The sequence below is a fragment of the Budorcas taxicolor genome, chromosome 5, assembly GCF_023091745.1.
Source record: "Budorcas taxicolor isolate Tak-1 chromosome 5, Takin1.1, whole genome shotgun sequence".
NCBI classification, from domain to species: domain Eukaryota; kingdom Metazoa; phylum Chordata; class Mammalia; order Artiodactyla; family Bovidae; genus Budorcas; species Budorcas taxicolor.
Genome location: NC_068914.1, coordinates 15,744,792 through 15,763,414, shown reverse-complemented (window position 1 = coordinate 15,763,414; position 18,623 = coordinate 15,744,792). Strand labels below are relative to the sequence as shown.

Here is an 18,623-nt window from a genome sequence, read left to right as displayed (position 1 = left end):
CCAGCTTTTTTTCTTAAAATGGACTCCTTTTTTAAACTTAAATTTATTTAAAAGAAAAGTTTATAATAATTTTGAAGTCAGGAGCTTGATGAGCTGGTTATATTTTTTCTAATATTCTGTAAAAGAAACAATTATTAAAAGAAAAACATTTTTCTGTATAACACCTAAAATCTTCTTAGACATCACCAGCCAGTGCATGCCATCCACTTTGAGAAACAGTGGAGGTGACTGAAACTTTTTTGAGTATAAATCTGTTCTAAGACTTGGACTGGAACTTCCCCGGTGGTCCAGTGGCTAAGACGCCACACTTCCACTGCAAGGGTCACGGGTTCAATCCTTTGTTCCCCTGGTCAGAGAAGTACCATATGCCTTATGGTGTAACTAAAAAGCAAACAAAGAAAAACCTTAGGTTGGACTAAATGTGAGTTATAAAAAGGAGTTTTTTTCATGACTTCTGAGAATTCTCTTCTTTAGATCCATGTTAGAAAATGGATACATATAATGGTTATTGAGTTTTTCTTGAAATTTATTTGAGATATCATGTATCCAAAAAAATCCATTATTGATTTCTTTCTTCTAAATATAAGAAATTACTTAGAAATTTGGCACTGTATCCACAGTATCTTACAGTTACTGAGATCATGTCAGGCCCCTCCAGCATTGGGACTGGTGAGGGATTATCTCATCTCATGGTCGTCTTTGGGCTCAACCCTGTGATTCTTAATATTATTTCTTAGAGGCCATCAAGAAATGAAATAAGATTTCTTACTTGGGTGGAACAGTCTCTAGAGCAATGTGGGTTATGTCCTTAATTGCTTAGAGGGTAAGATTCACTTCTTATACCTGTTTTATGCTAGCTCAGTGCTTTGCACATGGTTGATACTCACAGTTGATAACATTGAAAGAAACACTGAAGGAATGAATGGGAAGAGAAGACAGTGGCAGATGTGCTTTTTGGATATTTACGGAAAATTTCATTTGTAAACAATGTTTTTAAGGATCTGAAAGCCCGGATGCAGGAGGCCATGACTCAGGAGGTGTCAGATGTTTTCAGTGATACCACGACTCCCATCAAGCTGTTGGCGGTGGCAGCCACTGCTCCTCCTGATGCACCCAACAGGGAAGAGGTGGGTGTCTGAGGTCTTCCATTTCTTCTATTGGCCATCCGTGTGTGTGTGTGCATGTGTGAAGGTAAAATGTGACTACAGTGTACATCGGGGTGGTTGGGAAATTGTGGATGAAGAGTAGAAGAGGGAAGGAAGGCCTTGCCACTTCTTATTTCAGTCACGACGTATATCAGCTAGGAATCTCTTTAGGACATGTCTTCACTTGCAAGTAGTGGAAGACCTGACCATCAGAGATGAAAACAATGGGTTTTATTTTTATCACATAACAAGAAACAGGGAGCTAGGTAGCCTTGGCATTGATTCAGCAGCTTGACACCTTGAAAGCTGGCATCTCTGTGATTTTCATGATCTTTCCTGATAGAGATGGCTGATGCAGCCCTGGGCATTATGTTCAAGGCAGTAAGAAATGAGGAATGGGGATACCCCGGTCATAACTGCCGTAACAGTCCCTCTAGTCATAACTGTCCCTTCAGTGTGTCCTTAGGACCCTTTATTCTTGACACCAAAGTCAGGACACTTCTTTTAAGTTATTTGATGTCATTCTTTTACTCAAACCCTTCAGATTACTCCTCTCTGTCCCAGAGTGAAGCCAGAGTCCTTACAATGAACAGTAAGGCCAGTGATGTGCTGGTAGACCAGCTCTCGAGGATAAAACAAAAAACAAAAGACTCTGATTTGTAAAGTTTGTTGACTTTCATGATGTAAATACTCCCACGATGACTGGTTCAGTGTGAAGTCACTGTAAGCAGAATTGGGAAGAGATGGGCACTTCTGGCTCTTATGAGTTTGTGTGAGTTGATACCAGCATCTTCGTCACACCACTGCATCTGAGATGGTCCCCATCTACTTCTCTGACCTCATCTGGTACCTCTCATCCCTCTCATGCTCCTCTCTCTGCATTGACCTTCTTGTATTGTATTCCCAGTATTCCTTGTTTGTGTTTATATGTTCTAATCTTGAAGCCCTTGCTCTTCTCTGGTCCTCCTACAGATAACTGCAAATACTGTTTACTCGCTTTCTTCAGCTCTCTACTGAAACATCACTTTGGGGTCACCACCTAAGAGAGCAACCCCAGCCCAAGGAATTTCCTTATCTCCACATCCTGTTTCTCCTTTGTGTTTATCAACACTTGCATATTTACCTCATTTTTCTTTGTATGTTTCCCTCATGTTAGCACGAAAGCTCCATGTGGACAGGGATTTGGTTTTGTCATTACTTTATTCCCATTTCTTGGCACAATTCTTGGCACATCATTGGCACTGAATAAACGAAAGTAAACACTCCCAGAGATCCTTCAGGAGACTTTTGTGCATGTCTCATTGACTGGAACTCTGTCACAAGGCTACCTGACTGCAAAGGAATCTAGGAAAGCAAGTATTTGGTTTTCTAGACTCTGTAGTCCTGGCAATGAAGGAGAAGGAGTTGGGTCAGGCACCCAAGACAGTGTAGAACAGGTGGGCAGAAGTTTGTGTTTATTTGCTAATGATCCCCATTTTTGTTCTGTGGCCTTGATTCCTGGGCAGTTCAGCTCATGGTCCACTTAGGCTGGGGTAATTTGCTATTTTTTCATTCCAGACATCTCTTGGTGTCAGATGAGTAGGCAAACTCTGTTGGTAATCTCTACCTAGATACTGCTGGGTACCACAGCATGTATTGTCCTGTTTTTTTCCTATTGGAAATTTGTGAGTTGCCACTGACTCTTCCCTTCATCAATAAAGTAAGACAAGCTAATTTGATCTCACAAATATGTCTTGAATTCTAATTTCTATTCGTGTTGCCATAGCTGTAATTCTGATCCTTGTCCCTTGCGTGTGACTATGCAGCTGTGACTGGTCTTTGAATCGGTCACTAAGGGACACATAAAATAAAATTAAAGGTCTGAGCCTGATATTTTCCTGCTTACACCTTTCAGTGGTCCTTCCTTTTCGCATAGGAGAAAGCCAGGGCTCTGTGATCCGGCTTCTAATACTCTCCTTACCCCTGTTTCGCACAAAGCCCTGCTTCTCAGTTCATGTCCCTGCAATAAATACCTCTTTGCTTATAGTTTCCTGCCTACTCTGTCCTTTCTTTTCTCCATGTCTTTGTTCTCTCTATCTGTCTACCTAATTATCTTCCCCATCATCTCTTTTGGCTAATTTCTATTTATCCTTTATTCTAGTATCCTTTTCTTCCTGGATAGGTTATGTGCCTTTTTCCTCCCAAGTATCAATGCTTAAATTTATTATTTCAGATAGCACACAACTATTGTAGGCATCTGTTTGTGGGCCTTTTAGACCCTGCTAGGATGTGAGCTCCTTGAGATGCAGAAATAATGTCTTACTCATCTTTGTATCTTTAGCAGCCGTTCCAGAGCCTGGCACATAGTAAGTGCTCAGTAAATTTTGGTTTCATGACACGAAAAGCAAGCGAAGCAGTAGATTAAGTCAGAGGGAGCAGTGGACGTGGTCTGGGATTGAGATGGTCGACAAAGTCAGCAAAAGCCTTGTGTATTCAGAGTAGGGAGACTAGACAAGGAGAGAAACAAGGATGGAGGCCAGGAGAAGAGGACCAGAAGACCAGAAAATTACAAAGAGATTCTGAGCATTAAATGGCAAGAACCCACTAATGGCTGAATCCAAAGAAGAGGCCAGGATGGAGAAGACTTGAGTTGGGTAAACACAGAACCCTGGCAATGAGGAGTCCGTTTTTGGGCCAGGAGACCTTCAGAGAGTGTCTGCTAGGAGGCAGAACTTGACTCCAAGTACAGGCACGTAGACCTTCTGGAGGCGGTAAGGAGGAGGGCAGATTCTGCTAGGCAGTCCTGACGCGCTCTGTGTGTAAGCGGCACCCAGGACTGCTGCTGAGCGTCCGTCCTCATAATGTTCAGACAGATGACAGAGGAACTTCTGTCCTCTAAGTTCAGTTGTCCCCTTCGAGGTATGTGACTTTGAATAATATCCATGCTGAAGCAGATGTGTGACCTGAATGAACAATTCAGTAGATAGTTTTGCTTTGGGGTGATGGAAATCAGCCGTATCTCCCTTGTGTCAGGCCTGGGTGTGAGCACCAGCTATCATTTTTCCTACGGAGGTCAGGAGCAGAGCTTTTACAACATTAATGGTAATGGATATGTGAGCTGCCCTGAGGAGGCGGGGGCTCTGGTTAGGACTCCGTGGATAGTCTTGGCCTTTCACGCATTCAGCCACCAACCTGGAGTAGGTTTCTCTGACCTCTTCAAACTGGAGGATAAGCCTTTGGGAAAGAGGATTAAGTCTTTGGATGCTGTGAACTTCTTGTAGACCACACAGCTCTGTATGTCTTGTTTGCACGTGGTAAGCATTAGTTGAACTGAAATTCAAGGGTGTGTGTGCACTTGTCTGCATACATGTGGTGCTAATGACCAAATTTCTGAGGCAATATGGCAAGGCCAGGACTCAGTGTGTGACTGTTGTCTTATTAGCTGGGGTTTGGTGTCATCTCCTGAAGTCTTTGCTCAAGCAGTTGCTGCCTCTACTTACAAAGAGAGACTTTTCCCTTAGGCTGTCTGACCTGTTTTATTGAAATAAAATTACTTAGTATCTTTGTTTTTTTCCTCAAGGTGTTTGATGAGAGGGCAGCTAACTTTGAAAACCATTCAGGAAGGCTTGGGGCCACAGCAGAGAAGGCGGCTGCTGTTGGAACTGCTAATAAATCAACAGTGGAAGGCATTCAGGCCTCAGTGAAGACAGCCCGAGAACTCACACCCCAGGTGAGTTTCACTCCCTTTTTATCATGTAAGTGCATACCCTAGTGAGTAAAGGTTAACTACAGAACAGTTTCTATAGATTTTTGAACACTTATTATTGTAAAATATCATGAAAAAACCCACATTTACCTTTAGTGTCTATAAAATCATTTTTATATTGTTTGAATTTTTTTACAATGATATGATTAGTTTTGAAAGTAGAAGAAACTAGTAAAGTACCCCTCTCCTATGCAGATTTAAAGAAAAATTTGATAGTCTTGAGAGGTTAGTTGGCTTTGATTTTAGAGTTTATGCCTTTCTGCACATCTCTTTGATGGCATTTAAACATTTTTAGCTGTGTTTATACTTAGTTTTCTTTTTTCTTTAATTATATAACCAAGACATAGCAGACTGAACAGAATATTGGAAGAGTGGGAACAAAAGAAAACAAATTGGTAGGAATTAAAGTTCTAGTACATGATAGATGTTCTTTAAAAAAATCAGTTCAATGTCATTTAGTGTGATGTTTGTGCATTTTTTTCTTTCAATCAAATTATAGAAAATTTATTATTTTTTCACTTATTTACTCTGCATATATTTCTTAAATGCCTGTAACATTAGAAACTGTCCTGGCTTTACAGATTTGTGATACTAGATTTAGTAGGAGCATGTAAGCAGAGACAGGGGACAATTTAGCATGTCCCTTCACTGTTCAGCTTTTATCCATGTGGCATGTTAACAAGTTAGATTCTCTTGAAAAGTCATACTTGTCTAGCTTTTTTAAACATGTCTGTAAAACATGAGTGTATCTAACTTTCCTGAAAAAGTTCCATAAAACATGAAGAATAAAAATATAGAATTTCTGTATAAAACTGAGATTCCTAAAAAACAGAAACACAGCAGTAGGCTTAACACACTAACTGTAGAAAGAATCAGGACTTTGGAGACAGATCTGGACTTTAATCCTTTTCTCATATGTAAACGGAGGTAACTCTTTCCTAGTGGATTGCTTTGAAAATTCAGATGTTTATATGTTATACAGCCTATAACTTATCAAATACTCAGTAAATGTTAGAAATGTTAGTTCTTTCCCCTAGAGCTGTAACTGACTAGCTAAGAGCTCTTGAGCAAGTGACTTCAATTTTCTGTGTCTTGGTTTTTGCAGCTGTGAAGCAGAGAAATTGCTATCCTGTCTCTCTCACAGGCTTGTTGTGAGGATTCAGCCTGATAATGGATGTGAAAGTACTTTGTTAACTATAGACAGTTGTTGTTAGTGAATATTCACAAATCTGCTAATCAGTATCTTTTTAAATGGTGCTTTTTAAGATGGAAGGACATGGAGGGCTTAAGTATTTGTCTGTTTTGTGTATGTTTGGAAGTATCAAGGAAACACTCCTTTACTTTGTTACTTTATTAGCTGAGCTGCTTATCAGACCAAAACTAAAGTTTGGCCTTAAAGGAGACTCGCCGACTTTTGGCCTTATAGTGCCACCTGCAGGTGAAGAGGAGGAAGCTTCACTCAAGGCTTATATTTGAGTGGGAAGGTGCTCTTGGTGTTTCAAGGTTGTTTTGTCATTCCCAGGTGGTCTCAGCCGCTCGCATCTTACTTAGGAATCCTGGAAATCAAGCTGCTTATGAACATTTTGAGACCATGAAGAACCAGTGGATCGATAATGTTGAAAAAATGACAGGTAGAGTTGTGTGCAAAAATCTTGCTGTCTAATCCATGAAAAACAAGTTCTGAGAAACTCAAGCAGGACCGGTTGTGTTACTAAGCTGTAATTGGATAAAGGGACTGTCATGTGCCTGACAGTGTACTTGGCCCTGATTAAGGCCTCTGAGCAGCGGCAGCTTCTCATTCAAGCCTTGCAACTTTGTCCAAAGAGAGACTCTTTGAGCCCCTTTGATTTTAATGCCGCCCTCCCAGTGTGATGTTTATTGTTACAGCTCCTATCTTCTCTGAATAGTGTCTTTTCTCTGTCTGAGCTGGGGTTTGGTTTCAGAGGCTGAGAGGCAGTGTTTGTGGATACAGTAAGTGTCCCTGTCATTTTCAACGGGTTCACATTTCAAGGAACCACAATAGCTACCATTTAATACAACTTGTCTCAGAATTTCCTCCAACTTATCGACTACGTAGTTTGTTTTTTTTTTTAAAAAGGAGACACCAACAACCAACAGACCTGTGTCTGTGCAGCTGAAGTGGCATCTCTGAATCTTCTTCATTCTCCGTGGAGGGAGGGATGGGAGAGGAAGAGATGAGGGAGGTAGGCGCTTTAGCTTCCCTGCACGATCTGCTGGGACAGGGGTCCCTAGCAGCCAGTGATGAAAGTGGAGCTCCTTGGGCATATGAAGACAGGTAACAGAAACAAGAAACAGGCTGTTAAGGTTACCGGAATCCACCGTGTGGCTCCTCTTGGGCACTACAAGCTGCCAACAAGCAACAGATGGCTGGGGAGTGAGATGGGAGGAGAAAGCATTCTTAACAGATAATGTGGTGCTGATGCAGCGAAGGTTTCAGACACAATCCTGGTTTCCTCCTGATGTGAAAGGGTTACTGGGTGTCTGTGGTAGATATAAGAAGGCTGGAACCACGGTTGGTAAAAATGCTCTGAATCTGTTTGGCCTCCTGGGCTACATTCTCACTCCCCACCCCCCACCCCCCCTCCAGTGCTGCTTTTGATTGTGTAAGAAGGACTTTGAGCTGAAGGCGAGAATTATGAGTGTTGTACTTTCACATGAGTGGGCATCAGGGGTTTGGAGTCTCTATTCTAAAATAGAAACTAAATTCCATTTCTGTTCTCCGGACAGGGCTGGTGGACGAAGCCATTGACACTAAATCTCTGTTGGATGCTTCTGAAGAAGCAATTAAAAAAGACCTGGACAAGTGTAAAGTTGCCATGGCCAACATTCAGCCTCAGATGCTGGTCGCTGGGGCAACCAGCATTGCTCGTCGGGCCAACCGGATCCTGCTGGTGGCTAAGAGGGAGGTGGAGAACTCTGAGGATCCCAAATTCCGTGAGGCCGTGAAAGCTGCCTCTGACGAATTGAGCAAAACCATCTCCCCAATGGTGGTGGATGCAAAGGCCGTGGCAGGAAACATTTCTGACCCTGGTAAGCAATGCATGGTGTGGTTCACCTCACCTGAGAGGTTAATTCAGGCAGCTGACAGGGAGGGAAAAGAAGATGCACCCCCAAACCCCCACATACAAAGTCTTGGAGGAAAAACTACAGCCTGCTAGTTTGAGAATGCTAGATTAATCTTTTTCTGTTCAAAATATGTTGGACAGAATATTTCCTGCAGGGTTGGCAGGGTTACTGTAAGTTAGTTTCTCTGGAGCAGCTTCTCTGCACTTTCTTCATGTAGTCTGACGAAATAGCTCCTTCTCCTGTTGAATCATTATTTTGGAATTTCTCAAAAGATGCATAATAACCAATTTATCAACCACTTAACTTATGTCACGTGCATAACTTCTGCTTTTCTTAAAATGCTTTTTTTCTAGACAACATTCTTCATTTCTGTCAAATTGGGAGGACCTGAGTTGACCTGTGGGTCTCCTAGGTGATTATCTTGATCCTACACCAAAGAATCTGGGTTTTCTTTTGCCTAATTTTGGTCATGTTTTCATTGCTGCTGAAGATGTTTCACTCCTTTCTGGTAGGAAACATCTGAATTCCTTCCTTCTGTGAACCTCCAGTGATTCTAGCCTCTTCTCTGAGTAGGATCCACTCAGTGTGAGAGAGTGGGAGGAAGGGGCTGTCCTCTTCATCCCTAGCCCAGGCAAAGTCCACCTCGTTTTCTCAGCCCACCATCACTAAAGACATGCTCAGGTGCCTAATTGGAGTTTCTAATAGTTCGAGTGGCTTCCCAGGTGACTCAGTGGTAAAGAATCTGCCTGCCAATACAGGAGACATGGGTTCAGTCCCTGGGTTGGGAAGATTCTCTGGAGAAGGGAATGGCAAACTGCCCCAGTATTCTTGCCTGTGAAATCCCATGGACAGAGGAGCCTGGCGCGCTACCGTCGACGGGGTTGCCAAAGAGTTGGACACAACCTAGTGACTAAACAACAACAATAGTTTGAGTAAATTCTTTAATTCTAGGTGACCGGATACAGTAGCAGCAGCTCAGTGTAGGGGTTAATATGCTGAATGCCAAGTGGAGCAAAGGATTAGGTAGGGAGAAAGGTGAGAAGTACTTCCGGGAAAGTCTGCCCCATCTGAAAGTGACATCTCCCCTGTTCTGAGTGGGGCATGCTTATCTCTTGACTGCTTTATCATGAGAGGTGATGAGCACCACCTGATCCCAAAGTGTTCCTGCCCAGGAATGTCCCGAGTGCTTGTCAGCTGTCCAGGCAAGAAGGTCCCCTGAGCACTACAGGGAACGGCTGGTTTGTGCTGCTTCTGACTCTTTGCAGGACTCAGGGCATCTGCCTCGCTCTTACCTCCCTTCCCTTTCAGTCGCTGCCTGTGCCACTTACTGGCAGCTTCACACTCAGCTTTTGTTACTGGAAACCAGTTCTTCTGCTGGACAGACAGTGCTCCAGGGTACTGACCTACCCAACTGAAAGTGAGGGTGTCTGTGTTTAGGACTGCAAAAGAGCTTCCTGGACTCGGGATACCGGATCCTAGGAGCTGTGGCCAAGGTCAGAGAAGCCTTCCAACCACAGGAGCCTGACTTCCCACCTCCTCCACCAGACCTTGAACAGCTCCGAGTAAGTAGATCCAGATACATGGGGAGAACTGAGCAGCAGGGTGTTGGGACTGTAGAGGCAGAGAGGTAGTCTGCTCTGGAGCCTCTGTCACTAAGTAGCTTTGTTTTATTTTACTTGAATCTCAAAGGCACAACTCAGCTTTCATTCTTGAATCTAGGGGAGTCCTGACCCAGTGCTTATGCATTGGGTGTGCTGGGTAAGTGGAGAGTCTGCGGTGTTGGTGTGCTTTGATGGGGAGTGGCTGGAGCAGAGGAGCTGGCTATGGTCAGTGTGAATGTAATGAGTGATGAGTGAGTGGGGTAGGCTGGTGAGGAGTGGGAAAATAGCTGTATTGGAAATAGCTTGTCCTTAGGAATAGCTTATCAAGGCAATAATTTGATTTAATGTCCTGATTTACTTTCCCATATTTAATGTCCCAAGTTTGCTTTCCCATATTTAAGTTTCTAAATTTGTTGAGGAACAAATTTGGGTGATTGTGCCCATAGCTAATGACCAGTGCTTCCCCATCAACACTTCTTTTTTGATATGATTTGATTCTTTCCATCTGATGGACTGTGGGTGGGTGGTTAGAGTCAGGAGATGGCTGTTCTGGCGAATGGATTCTTATGGGATCAACAGAGTCCTGAGATTTGGAATCAAGAACTTAGAAGTCATTTGGTCTAGACACCCCTCATTGGTAAATGAGGAACCCAAGGCCCTGGGGAGAAGTTCCATGCTTGTGCAGCTGCCCCTCAACTCTGGTCTGAAGTTAAGACCAGCACTTATATCTTCTTTGAGGATCTTTGGCTTGGTATTGCCATGCATACCTCCCTGGGATATGTCCAAAACAGTAGCTGCTAGTTTTTTGTGAAGAAAAAAGGAAGAAAATATGCTTCTGTTGAGATTGAAGCAGGTGGTCCTCATGCTCAGTGTGGATGATTGTGAATGTGGGTGACTTTTCTGGGGATGCTTTTTATTAAAAAAAAAAAAAAAACTTGTTTATTTTAAATTGAAGAATAATTGCTCTACAATGTTGTTTTGGTTTCTGTCATACATCAACGTGAATAAGCCATAGGTATATATATATCCCCTCCGTCTTGAACTTCCTTCCTACCTGCCACCCCATCCCACCCATCTAGGTTGTCACAGAGCCCCAGTTTCAGTTCTCTGAGTCATACAGCAAATTTCCATGGCTATCTACTTTACATATGGTAGTATCTATTTCCACGCAACTCTCTCCATTCATCCCATGTCCACACATCCCGACCTCCCCGTGTCCACAGTCTGTTCTCTGTGTCTGCATCTCCACTGCTGCCTTGCAAAGAGATTCATCAGTACCAACTTCCTAGATTCCATATATATGTGTTAATATATGATATTTGTTTTTCTCTTTCTGATTTACTTCACTCTGTGTGATAATGCTCTAGGTTCATCCACCTCATTAGAACTGACTCAAATGTGTTCCTTTTTATGGCTGAGTAATATGCCATTGTATATGTACCACAGCTTCTTTATCCTTTCATCTGTCGATGGACACCTAAGTTGCTTCTATATCCCAGCTATTGTAAATAGTGCTGCAGTGAACATTTGGGAACATGTGTCTTTTTCAGTTATGGTTTTCTCAGGGTATTTGCTGGGGATGCTTTTTAGAGGAAAGGAAAGAATTCTAGTAGGGTAGTTCCTAGGGCTTTGCTTATAACCTAGCAATTCTTTCTTAGCTGACAGATGAGCTTGCTCCTCCCAAACCACCTCTGCCTGAGGGTGAGGTCCCTCCACCCAGGCCCCCACCACCAGAGGAGAAGGATGAAGAATTCCCTGAGCAGAAAGCCGGGGAGGTGATTAACCAGCCAATGATGATGGCTGCCAGGCAGCTCCATGATGAAGCTCGCAAGTGGTCCAGCAAGGTAAGTAGTGAAGCTCTTCTTGTTGAGAAAGGATGAAAAGCCAGACACAGCCTAGGAAGAGTCTTTGGAAAATCACCCTCTCTCTGCTTTGGTTTGTGTTGTTGCCAGTAGCAGGATCATCTTCTTTCTTGTGACTTAGTGAGATGTTTCTGGTACTTGATGGTTTCTCCTTCTAGCAGCTCAAGTGAGAGCTAGGACACCTGTGTTTGAGACGAAAGTTCCTTTCCTCTTTCCTCTGGAGTATCAGCTCCCCTGATGGTGGACATTTAGTCTCTAAGAAATTTCTCTTCTTTCTTGGGGTCACTGAGTGTTTTTAGAGGCTCTTTTGGTAATTCTCCACACTCCAAAGATGGCACAGTCTTCTGTGGGCTCTGCTAGAGCTATATGAAATAGTTTCATTTTCCTTCTCTTTTCTCATAGAAGCAGATATTTGGTATCTTAAAAGCTTTGTCCTTTGTCCTGTTATCAGAATCATCTTACCCTTCAATTCAAGACAGCTTCAGGGTAACTCCAGCAGATCTGGAAGTGTAATGTTAACGTGGTTGGTGAAAATGTGGATGCTATAGCAGTCGTGCCCCATGAATAACTTTTGCCTGCGTGTGTGTGCGTGCTCGGTTGTGTCTGACTCTTTGCAGTCCCATGGACTGTAGCTTGCCAGGCTCCTCTGCCCTTTCAGTTTTCCAGGAGAGAATACGGGAGTGGGCTGCTATTTTCTCTTCCAGGGGATCTTCTCCACCCAGGGATCAAGCCTGTGTCTCTTGTGTCTCCTGCATTAGCAGGTGTATTCTTTACCACTGAGTCACTTGGGAAGCCCCTATTTGGCTCTAAATGATGAAAAGTGGGTGGTAGCCTTTCTAGATAAGAGTTAAATTTATTTGTTAGTTTTTAGTCAGTTGTGTTTCTACTATGACCCTACATCTTTATTCCCAACATCTATTTTCCTTTTTTCTTTTTACACTCTCTGTCATCTCAAGCTCTCGTATTGAATGTAGTTCCCAAGGGACCTCCCGCACATGCAGCTGATCTTGGGTTTTTTTCAGGCTGGGAATTTGACCTTGTTTTTTTTAACTCTGTATTTTTCTGAACTGTTAGCTGTGAGTCCAGCTTCACAGAAGGAATGGTGACCTTGCTGGTGTTGGACCTGACCTGTGGACTTACTTACAATCATGTCTCTCCAACTGGGGCATGTGTACCCCTGGGACCATTAGCAGAGTCCTAGTGCATGTGGGGAGTTGAGTGGGGGTGACAGTGAAGGTTGGTTTTACTTAAAGATTTTAAAGAAAATTTATTTATTTATTTGGCCATACCTCATGGCCTGTGAGCTCTTAGTTCCCTGACCAGGGATCGAACCCAGTCCCCAACAGTGAAAGCGCTGGGTCCTAACCCACTGGACTGCCAGGGAATTTCCTAAAGAAAATTTAAATTTCATTACAATAAACCCAAATACATTGTTCAGAGGAACACAAAATATACATGAATTGTAAAGATAAACATAAAACTTGAGGGGTGGACAGCATTGGCCTAGATGTTTTATCCTACTCTGCTATTTGTCATCAGAAATCCTTAAATCTGACTGTGTCTGGTCGTTTGCCTCTGGGGGTTGCTGACTTCAAGCTGTGTGAAGTCAGTAGTTACTTGAACCATGTGTGTTTAGGGAGGTGGGGAGTGGGCTGTGTTTGTGTTTCTATCAGTCTGTCTTTGTACACTTTGGGACTCTGAACCCCACCCAGAAGGAGTAGGCTGGCCTTGCCTCTGAGGAATGGGGATGAGTCCTGGTTGAGACAGTTTAGGTGAAAGGATTTAGAAGGTACCTACACCACTTGTTGGTGCTGAGTCCTCCAAGTTAATAGTCATTTTTTCGAGGCAGTCTTCCTGTGCAGATAAAGATTTTTAGGAGTTGTAGCAACCTCAAATAAAATATGACACAAACTCTTACTTTCTTTGGGTTAGAGATGTGTGTAGTCTGAGATTACATACCCTGAGATGTTTGATATAAAGAACCCATGTTTGCCATTCTTTATTTTTTATTTTTTTTTGCCATTCTTTATATCAGTGGTTTGGCTTCACTGGGGGCAGTTCCTTTCATTTTCTTTCTCCCTCAACCTATTTTTAGCATCTGATCTCCCTGCTTCCTCCCTGGGCTTTCAGAATCCCATCCCTGGTATTAAATTAGTTGTCTCCCCCAACACACGCAGGTCCCATTGTCTCATGGGCATCAACTTAGAGCTCCTCTGAACTCAGCCTTGGTCAGTTGACAAGTCCATGCGTTAATTATCTGTGAACTGTGTAAACTGAGTTTGGGCTGAGAGCGATTGGAGAGATTTAGGTTGTACCCAAAGAATAGCTTGCTGGGGCAGCATTAGTGATAGATGCAAAGTGAGGTTGTAAAGTGCTGTCTCTGAGGACCTCAGACAGGGACGAGTGCTCTGAAGTATGTTTTCCCTAAGGATGCTGGGTGAGGTGTCTTCCCGAGGCTCCCTCTAGCTGAGTGACTGGGGGGTATTTGATAAGCCCTCTTCACTCAGAGTTGTGTTTTCCTTTCTTCTTTCCTGAGTTGATATCTGTTGCTTCCAGTTTATCATTTTAGATTCTAGGACTCTTAACCTCAGCAAGAAAAAAAAAATTTGTTCTGGCAGAGCTGACCCAAGACACCTCCTGTGTCCAGGAAACTGCAGGACAGTGTCCATATGAGCCAGCAGGGTTTTCACTTTGTTCTCTTCAAAGCAGCTTGTGTGGCCGCATTTACTTTTCCCCTCTGAATTCCTTTTAAAGTTAATAGGCTACTGTTGATTGTTTGTTTGGCTTCTAAAAAATGTTCTGACCCGAGAATTACTCTTTGGTAGTAAGTGTATTAAAAAGGAATGCCACTTTCTTTCTTTGTATAAATATGTCTCTGGAAGCCTTTGCTACTGGAGTAAGCAAGCCTCTTTCCCTTGCTACAAGCAGATTGGTGCTGGAGGCTGAGAATTCCCTTTCTGCGGAGCTTGGCTCATCTGACTCCTGGAGGGAATCCGTTTTCTTTCCATCCTAGGCCAGCTTGGGTTACTAAACCAGCTGAAGCTCAGTTTCCCAAGCCCTACTGCTCTTACTAACACTGTCCCTGTTTCTCATCCTTCCTGCCATCGACCAAGCCGGGTAACCCAGCCGCTAAGGTGGGTATAAGTGTTGTAGCTGAGGCAGAGGCGGCTGATGCTGTTGGGTTCCCTGTCCCCCCTGACATGGAAGACGATTACGAACCTGAGCTGCTGTTAATGCCATCCAATCAGCCGGTCAACCAGCCCATTCTGGCCGCGGCTCAGTCATTGCATCGGGAAGCTACCAAGTGGTCTAGTAAGGTACTGATGAGCGCCCCCCAGTGGGGCTGCTCCCTATGCATCCGGCCATGTGCAGCCTTGACACACTGCATCACTCATGATCTGTGCGGGTCCTGTGAATCTGGGCCGGGCGGGCATCTGTCTGTTTGCACCTTGTCGTTAGGGCTGGCTTCACAAGTTTCATAGGTCTGCTAATGCCAGATTAATTGGATTGCATTCATGTTTGGGGGTTAGAGAGAGATGGGGTCACTTTTTGAAAGGATTCCTTTTCTTACTGATCTTGTGGCCGACATTGGAACCTTAAACCCCTTGGGAAGCTGTGGATGCGTCTCTCAATGACTCTCAGGTCAGGAACCACTGTAGACCATTAAGAGGTCATCCGGCCTGATCATTGGGCTTTGCCTGCCCCCCACCCCCAGCTCCTCTCCGCTGACCTCTCACTGATGGCTCTGGCAGAGTTGATCAGGGGGAGAAGCAGCTTTACATGGCAGGGTTTCTGGGGAGGACTGCTTGCTGTCCTGCACTTGGCTGTGTGGCAGATGCTGGCCTTATTGGGTACCCACAGGGAAGGGAGCTTCACTGACTGCTTGATCAGGGGTTTCAGTGGGTCAGGATGTGGGAGTGGGGAAGAGAGAGGGCTCAAGGCAGGACAGGAACCAACAGAGCTCTGGCCTTAGGGAGTAGAGGATGGGATCATTACATTTTCCCCCTTTGAAGGTGGCATGTTGCAAGAAGAAAGGTTTTGAGGAGTGATGCGTGATAAATAACTAACCCTGGCACAACACTATCCTCTAACCAAGGTCATGAAATCCTGGAATGATCCCAGGTCTGCAGTGGAAGAGGTGGGCCTAGCCAACCTTGTCTAACGTCCTCCTGTTCTCATGAGTTCTTCCGGTAACTGTGTTCTCTCTGGCCTCGATGACTGCCTGGGAGGTTACACACCCTCCTGTGTAAATGAGCAGCCACTTCATGGTGCCTGTGGATGCCTCTCACAGAGCACCCTGCTGTGGCATGGTTTGCGTATGCCTCACTGCATTGTCTAGAAATTGGAAAGCATGAGGGGAAAAATGCATAGGGCCTGGCCTTTTAGGTAGTTTTGAACACTGCATTTATTATTTTTGCTTGCTATCAGCCAAAAGATGAGCCTTTTGAAGGCATAAAGTAAATTACTTATACATTATGACCCATGAGGGTTATAATGAACCAAAATGCCAAATCTAAGATAAGCTGTGATTAGTTGCAGGGGTTCCAGTTACAGCTTGACACATGATTTTTATTTTCCCAAAGCCTCCCCTAGCATCCTCTTAGCTGAAAGTTTCTTTAATTGAAGCCACTTAGCTGAGGGGACCGAAGAATTGATTTTGGGTCTTTCTAAACGTGAAGAATGAAAATAACATGTTCCTTTAGGCTGACAGTACAAACAAGAGGCAGTAGAGAGAGGGAAGGAGCTGTCTCGGTCAGAAAAAAATATTTTTCACCAAGGCTAATAATAGTTACTTGGTTTAAATTCTAGTTCAGCAGCGGCAATCCTTGGCTGCTATCTGTAACAAGGGTAAGGATGAAGAGGATGATTTCAGCATCTGGAAAGGCTCATCTGTATTTTTCCCTTCAGGCCAACTTTACTGCTTTCCCCCCACAGAAAGGAAAATGCCTGTTTAACCAATTCCTTGGGCCCACTCCCATTTTATTGACATGATTAACCTGGAGATGCTGAAGTGTTTGTTTAGTGCTATGCCTGGGGCTCACATGTTGCCCTTTCAGATTAATAACCAAGTCCTCCTTTTTTCGGTCCAGTGATCTCTCTCTCTCTCTCTCTCTCTCTCTCACTGAATGCTAGGGTGAGTGCCCTGGCTCACTCTTCTCTTCTCCTCTGCTGTCCGTGTATTCTCTTCTCACCTCCCAGAGGGCTGCTAGAGCAGCAGGCTCCCTCCTCTCTTCTCTCTGCTTCTACTTCGCTCCCTAACTTGGCCAGAGTACGGGCTGAGCTTACTCTGTGTCTTGCTTCTCTCCAGGGCAATGACATCATTGCAGCAGCCAAGCGCATGGCTCTGTTGATGGCTGAGATGTCTCGACTGGTCAGAGGGGGCAGCGGCACCAAGCGGGCACTGATTCAGTGTGCCAAGGATATTGCCAAGGCCTCAGATGAGGTGACTCGGTTGGCCAAGGAGGTTGCCAAGCAGTGCACAGATAAGCGGATTAGAACCAACCTTTTACAGGTACCCAGGAAAAGTGTGTGTATGTGTGTGTGTGGTGGGGGGGAAGAGGGGGAGTGGCAGGGCTGGGGAGAAAAGCAGGAGAGAGAAATCCGGGTGAGCAAGGAGGAGGAGGCACCTCAGAATGGAAAGAAATAGCAGAAAGGGGAAATATGCATGTGAGTTTGGGAAAGACAGAGTTGGAAAAGTTTATTTCTGAATCAAATGAAAGAATTTTAATGCTTCCATTTCTGGACAGAGAGACTAGACTGATTCTAGGGGGAAAACAAATGGAATTCTGCTGCTGATATATTGAATGCCTTCCGCATGCCAGCCACTGAGAGTAAGAGGTGGATAAGTCTTGCCCTCAAGGAGCTTGCAGGCAAGAAAAACATAGAAACATACTCAATTAAGTTTTCTTTTTTAGGTTTGCGAGCGAATCCCAACCATAAGCACCCAGCTCAAAATCCTGTCCACGGTGAAGGCCACCATGCTGGGCCGGACCAACATAAGCGACGAGGAGTCTGAGCAGGTACGTACCTGCTGCTTCTGATTTCTCACCAGTAGCTTCTGTGCCTCTTTATGGTGATTTAATTCAGCCTTGAGGAATGAGTATTCAGGACACGGGACGGAGTCTTCAACTCTCTCAAAAGGGCAGCGATGTTGGAGAGATGCATCAGAAATTTGGAAAGGGAAGTGAAAAGCTCTTGTGCAACTTTTGTCATTTTGCAAATGAGAAATGAGGGTTAGGGAGGTTGAGTGAATCAGCAGCAGTTAAGACTCCACTCAGTTCTTTTTCTACCTGGAATAGGCTTGGCTCTTTAGAGGCCTCTAGTGTGTGTTCAGTCCTGCCCACTGGACCTTTTCGGCTGGAGAATTTCTGCTTCCTTGCCCTCTGGATGATAAGTACCTCAGGGAGGATGCACAGTGCTATCTTTTCAGGGGCATGAGGTGGTTAGGCCTGTGGTGAGGTGGAAATGACATCTCAAAGGAGGTGCTTCTCTTTTGGTTTTTTGACAGATATTGAAATAAAGATGGTGGGAATGTTTGCTTAAAGTGTTTCTTGTATGTATTTTGGCAATCACAGTTTGTTCTCTTCCCTGCCTCCTGGAAATGTGGCTCAGGTCTTTCAGAAAGCCATCATTTGGACACCTCTTCCTCTCCTAAACTCCCTCCAGTAGGCTGTGCTGTGAGCCGGACTTCCAGTTTCTTCTTATGGAAGACAGCACATCTTTTATTGAACTGCCCAGACAAGGCTTATCATACATTGGAATATGTATGTGGCACCGTATAATGTGCTATGTAGAGGAGTTAACAAAAGACACAGTCCCTCTCCTTGGAGAAGTCTGGGCCAGGAGACAGAGGGTAGGAGCACTTGAGAGGAGGCAAGGAGGCTACTTCTCTTAGGGTCAATAGTGCTGCCTTAACTACTATGTTTTAATTCACTAGCTCTCACCTTAACCCTCTCGTCCCCTAAACCATGCAAACTGGATCTTCACCTGTAACTTCCGTGTATTCTAGGCAGGGTTTGGGCACTTGGCTATTTCCTGTCAGGTGATCTCTTCTGCCCCAAGGAAAGGAAATAGAAAAGACAAGGAAGGAAGGGTAAAACTCAAGAGTTTCCGACCTTATCATGTAATCAGTTAACCAACAAAAATGTATCTTGGGAGTGTCTACTATGTTCCATTAAATATT

At 44.2% G+C, this 18,623-nt stretch overlaps 1 protein-coding gene across 4 annotated transcripts in view; it reads left to right on the top strand.

The window, feature by feature from the left end:
• Window positions 1-18,623, top strand: part of VCL (vinculin) — a 111,997-nt gene that overhangs the window by 90,244 nt on the left and 3,130 nt on the right. For 2 of the 4 annotated variants that reach the window (XM_052639388.1, XM_052639387.1), the window contains exons 13-21: window positions 999-1,127; window positions 4,705-4,854; window positions 6,413-6,521; window positions 7,639-7,941; window positions 9,415-9,539; window positions 11,237-11,422; window positions 14,554-14,757; window positions 16,749-16,952; window positions 17,356-17,460. In XM_052639388.1, the coding sequence (XP_052495348.1) occupies window positions 999-1,127; window positions 4,705-4,854; window positions 6,413-6,521; window positions 7,639-7,941; window positions 9,415-9,539; window positions 11,237-11,422; window positions 14,554-14,757; window positions 16,749-16,952; window positions 17,356-17,460 (1,515 nt within the window). The remainder of the gene's footprint in view (window positions 1-998; window positions 1,128-4,704; window positions 4,855-6,412; window positions 6,522-7,638; window positions 7,942-9,414; window positions 9,540-11,236; window positions 11,423-14,553; window positions 14,758-16,748; window positions 16,953-17,355; window positions 17,461-18,623) is intronic. The other 2 variants (XM_052639390.1, XM_052639389.1) reach the window with 1 other exon arrangement.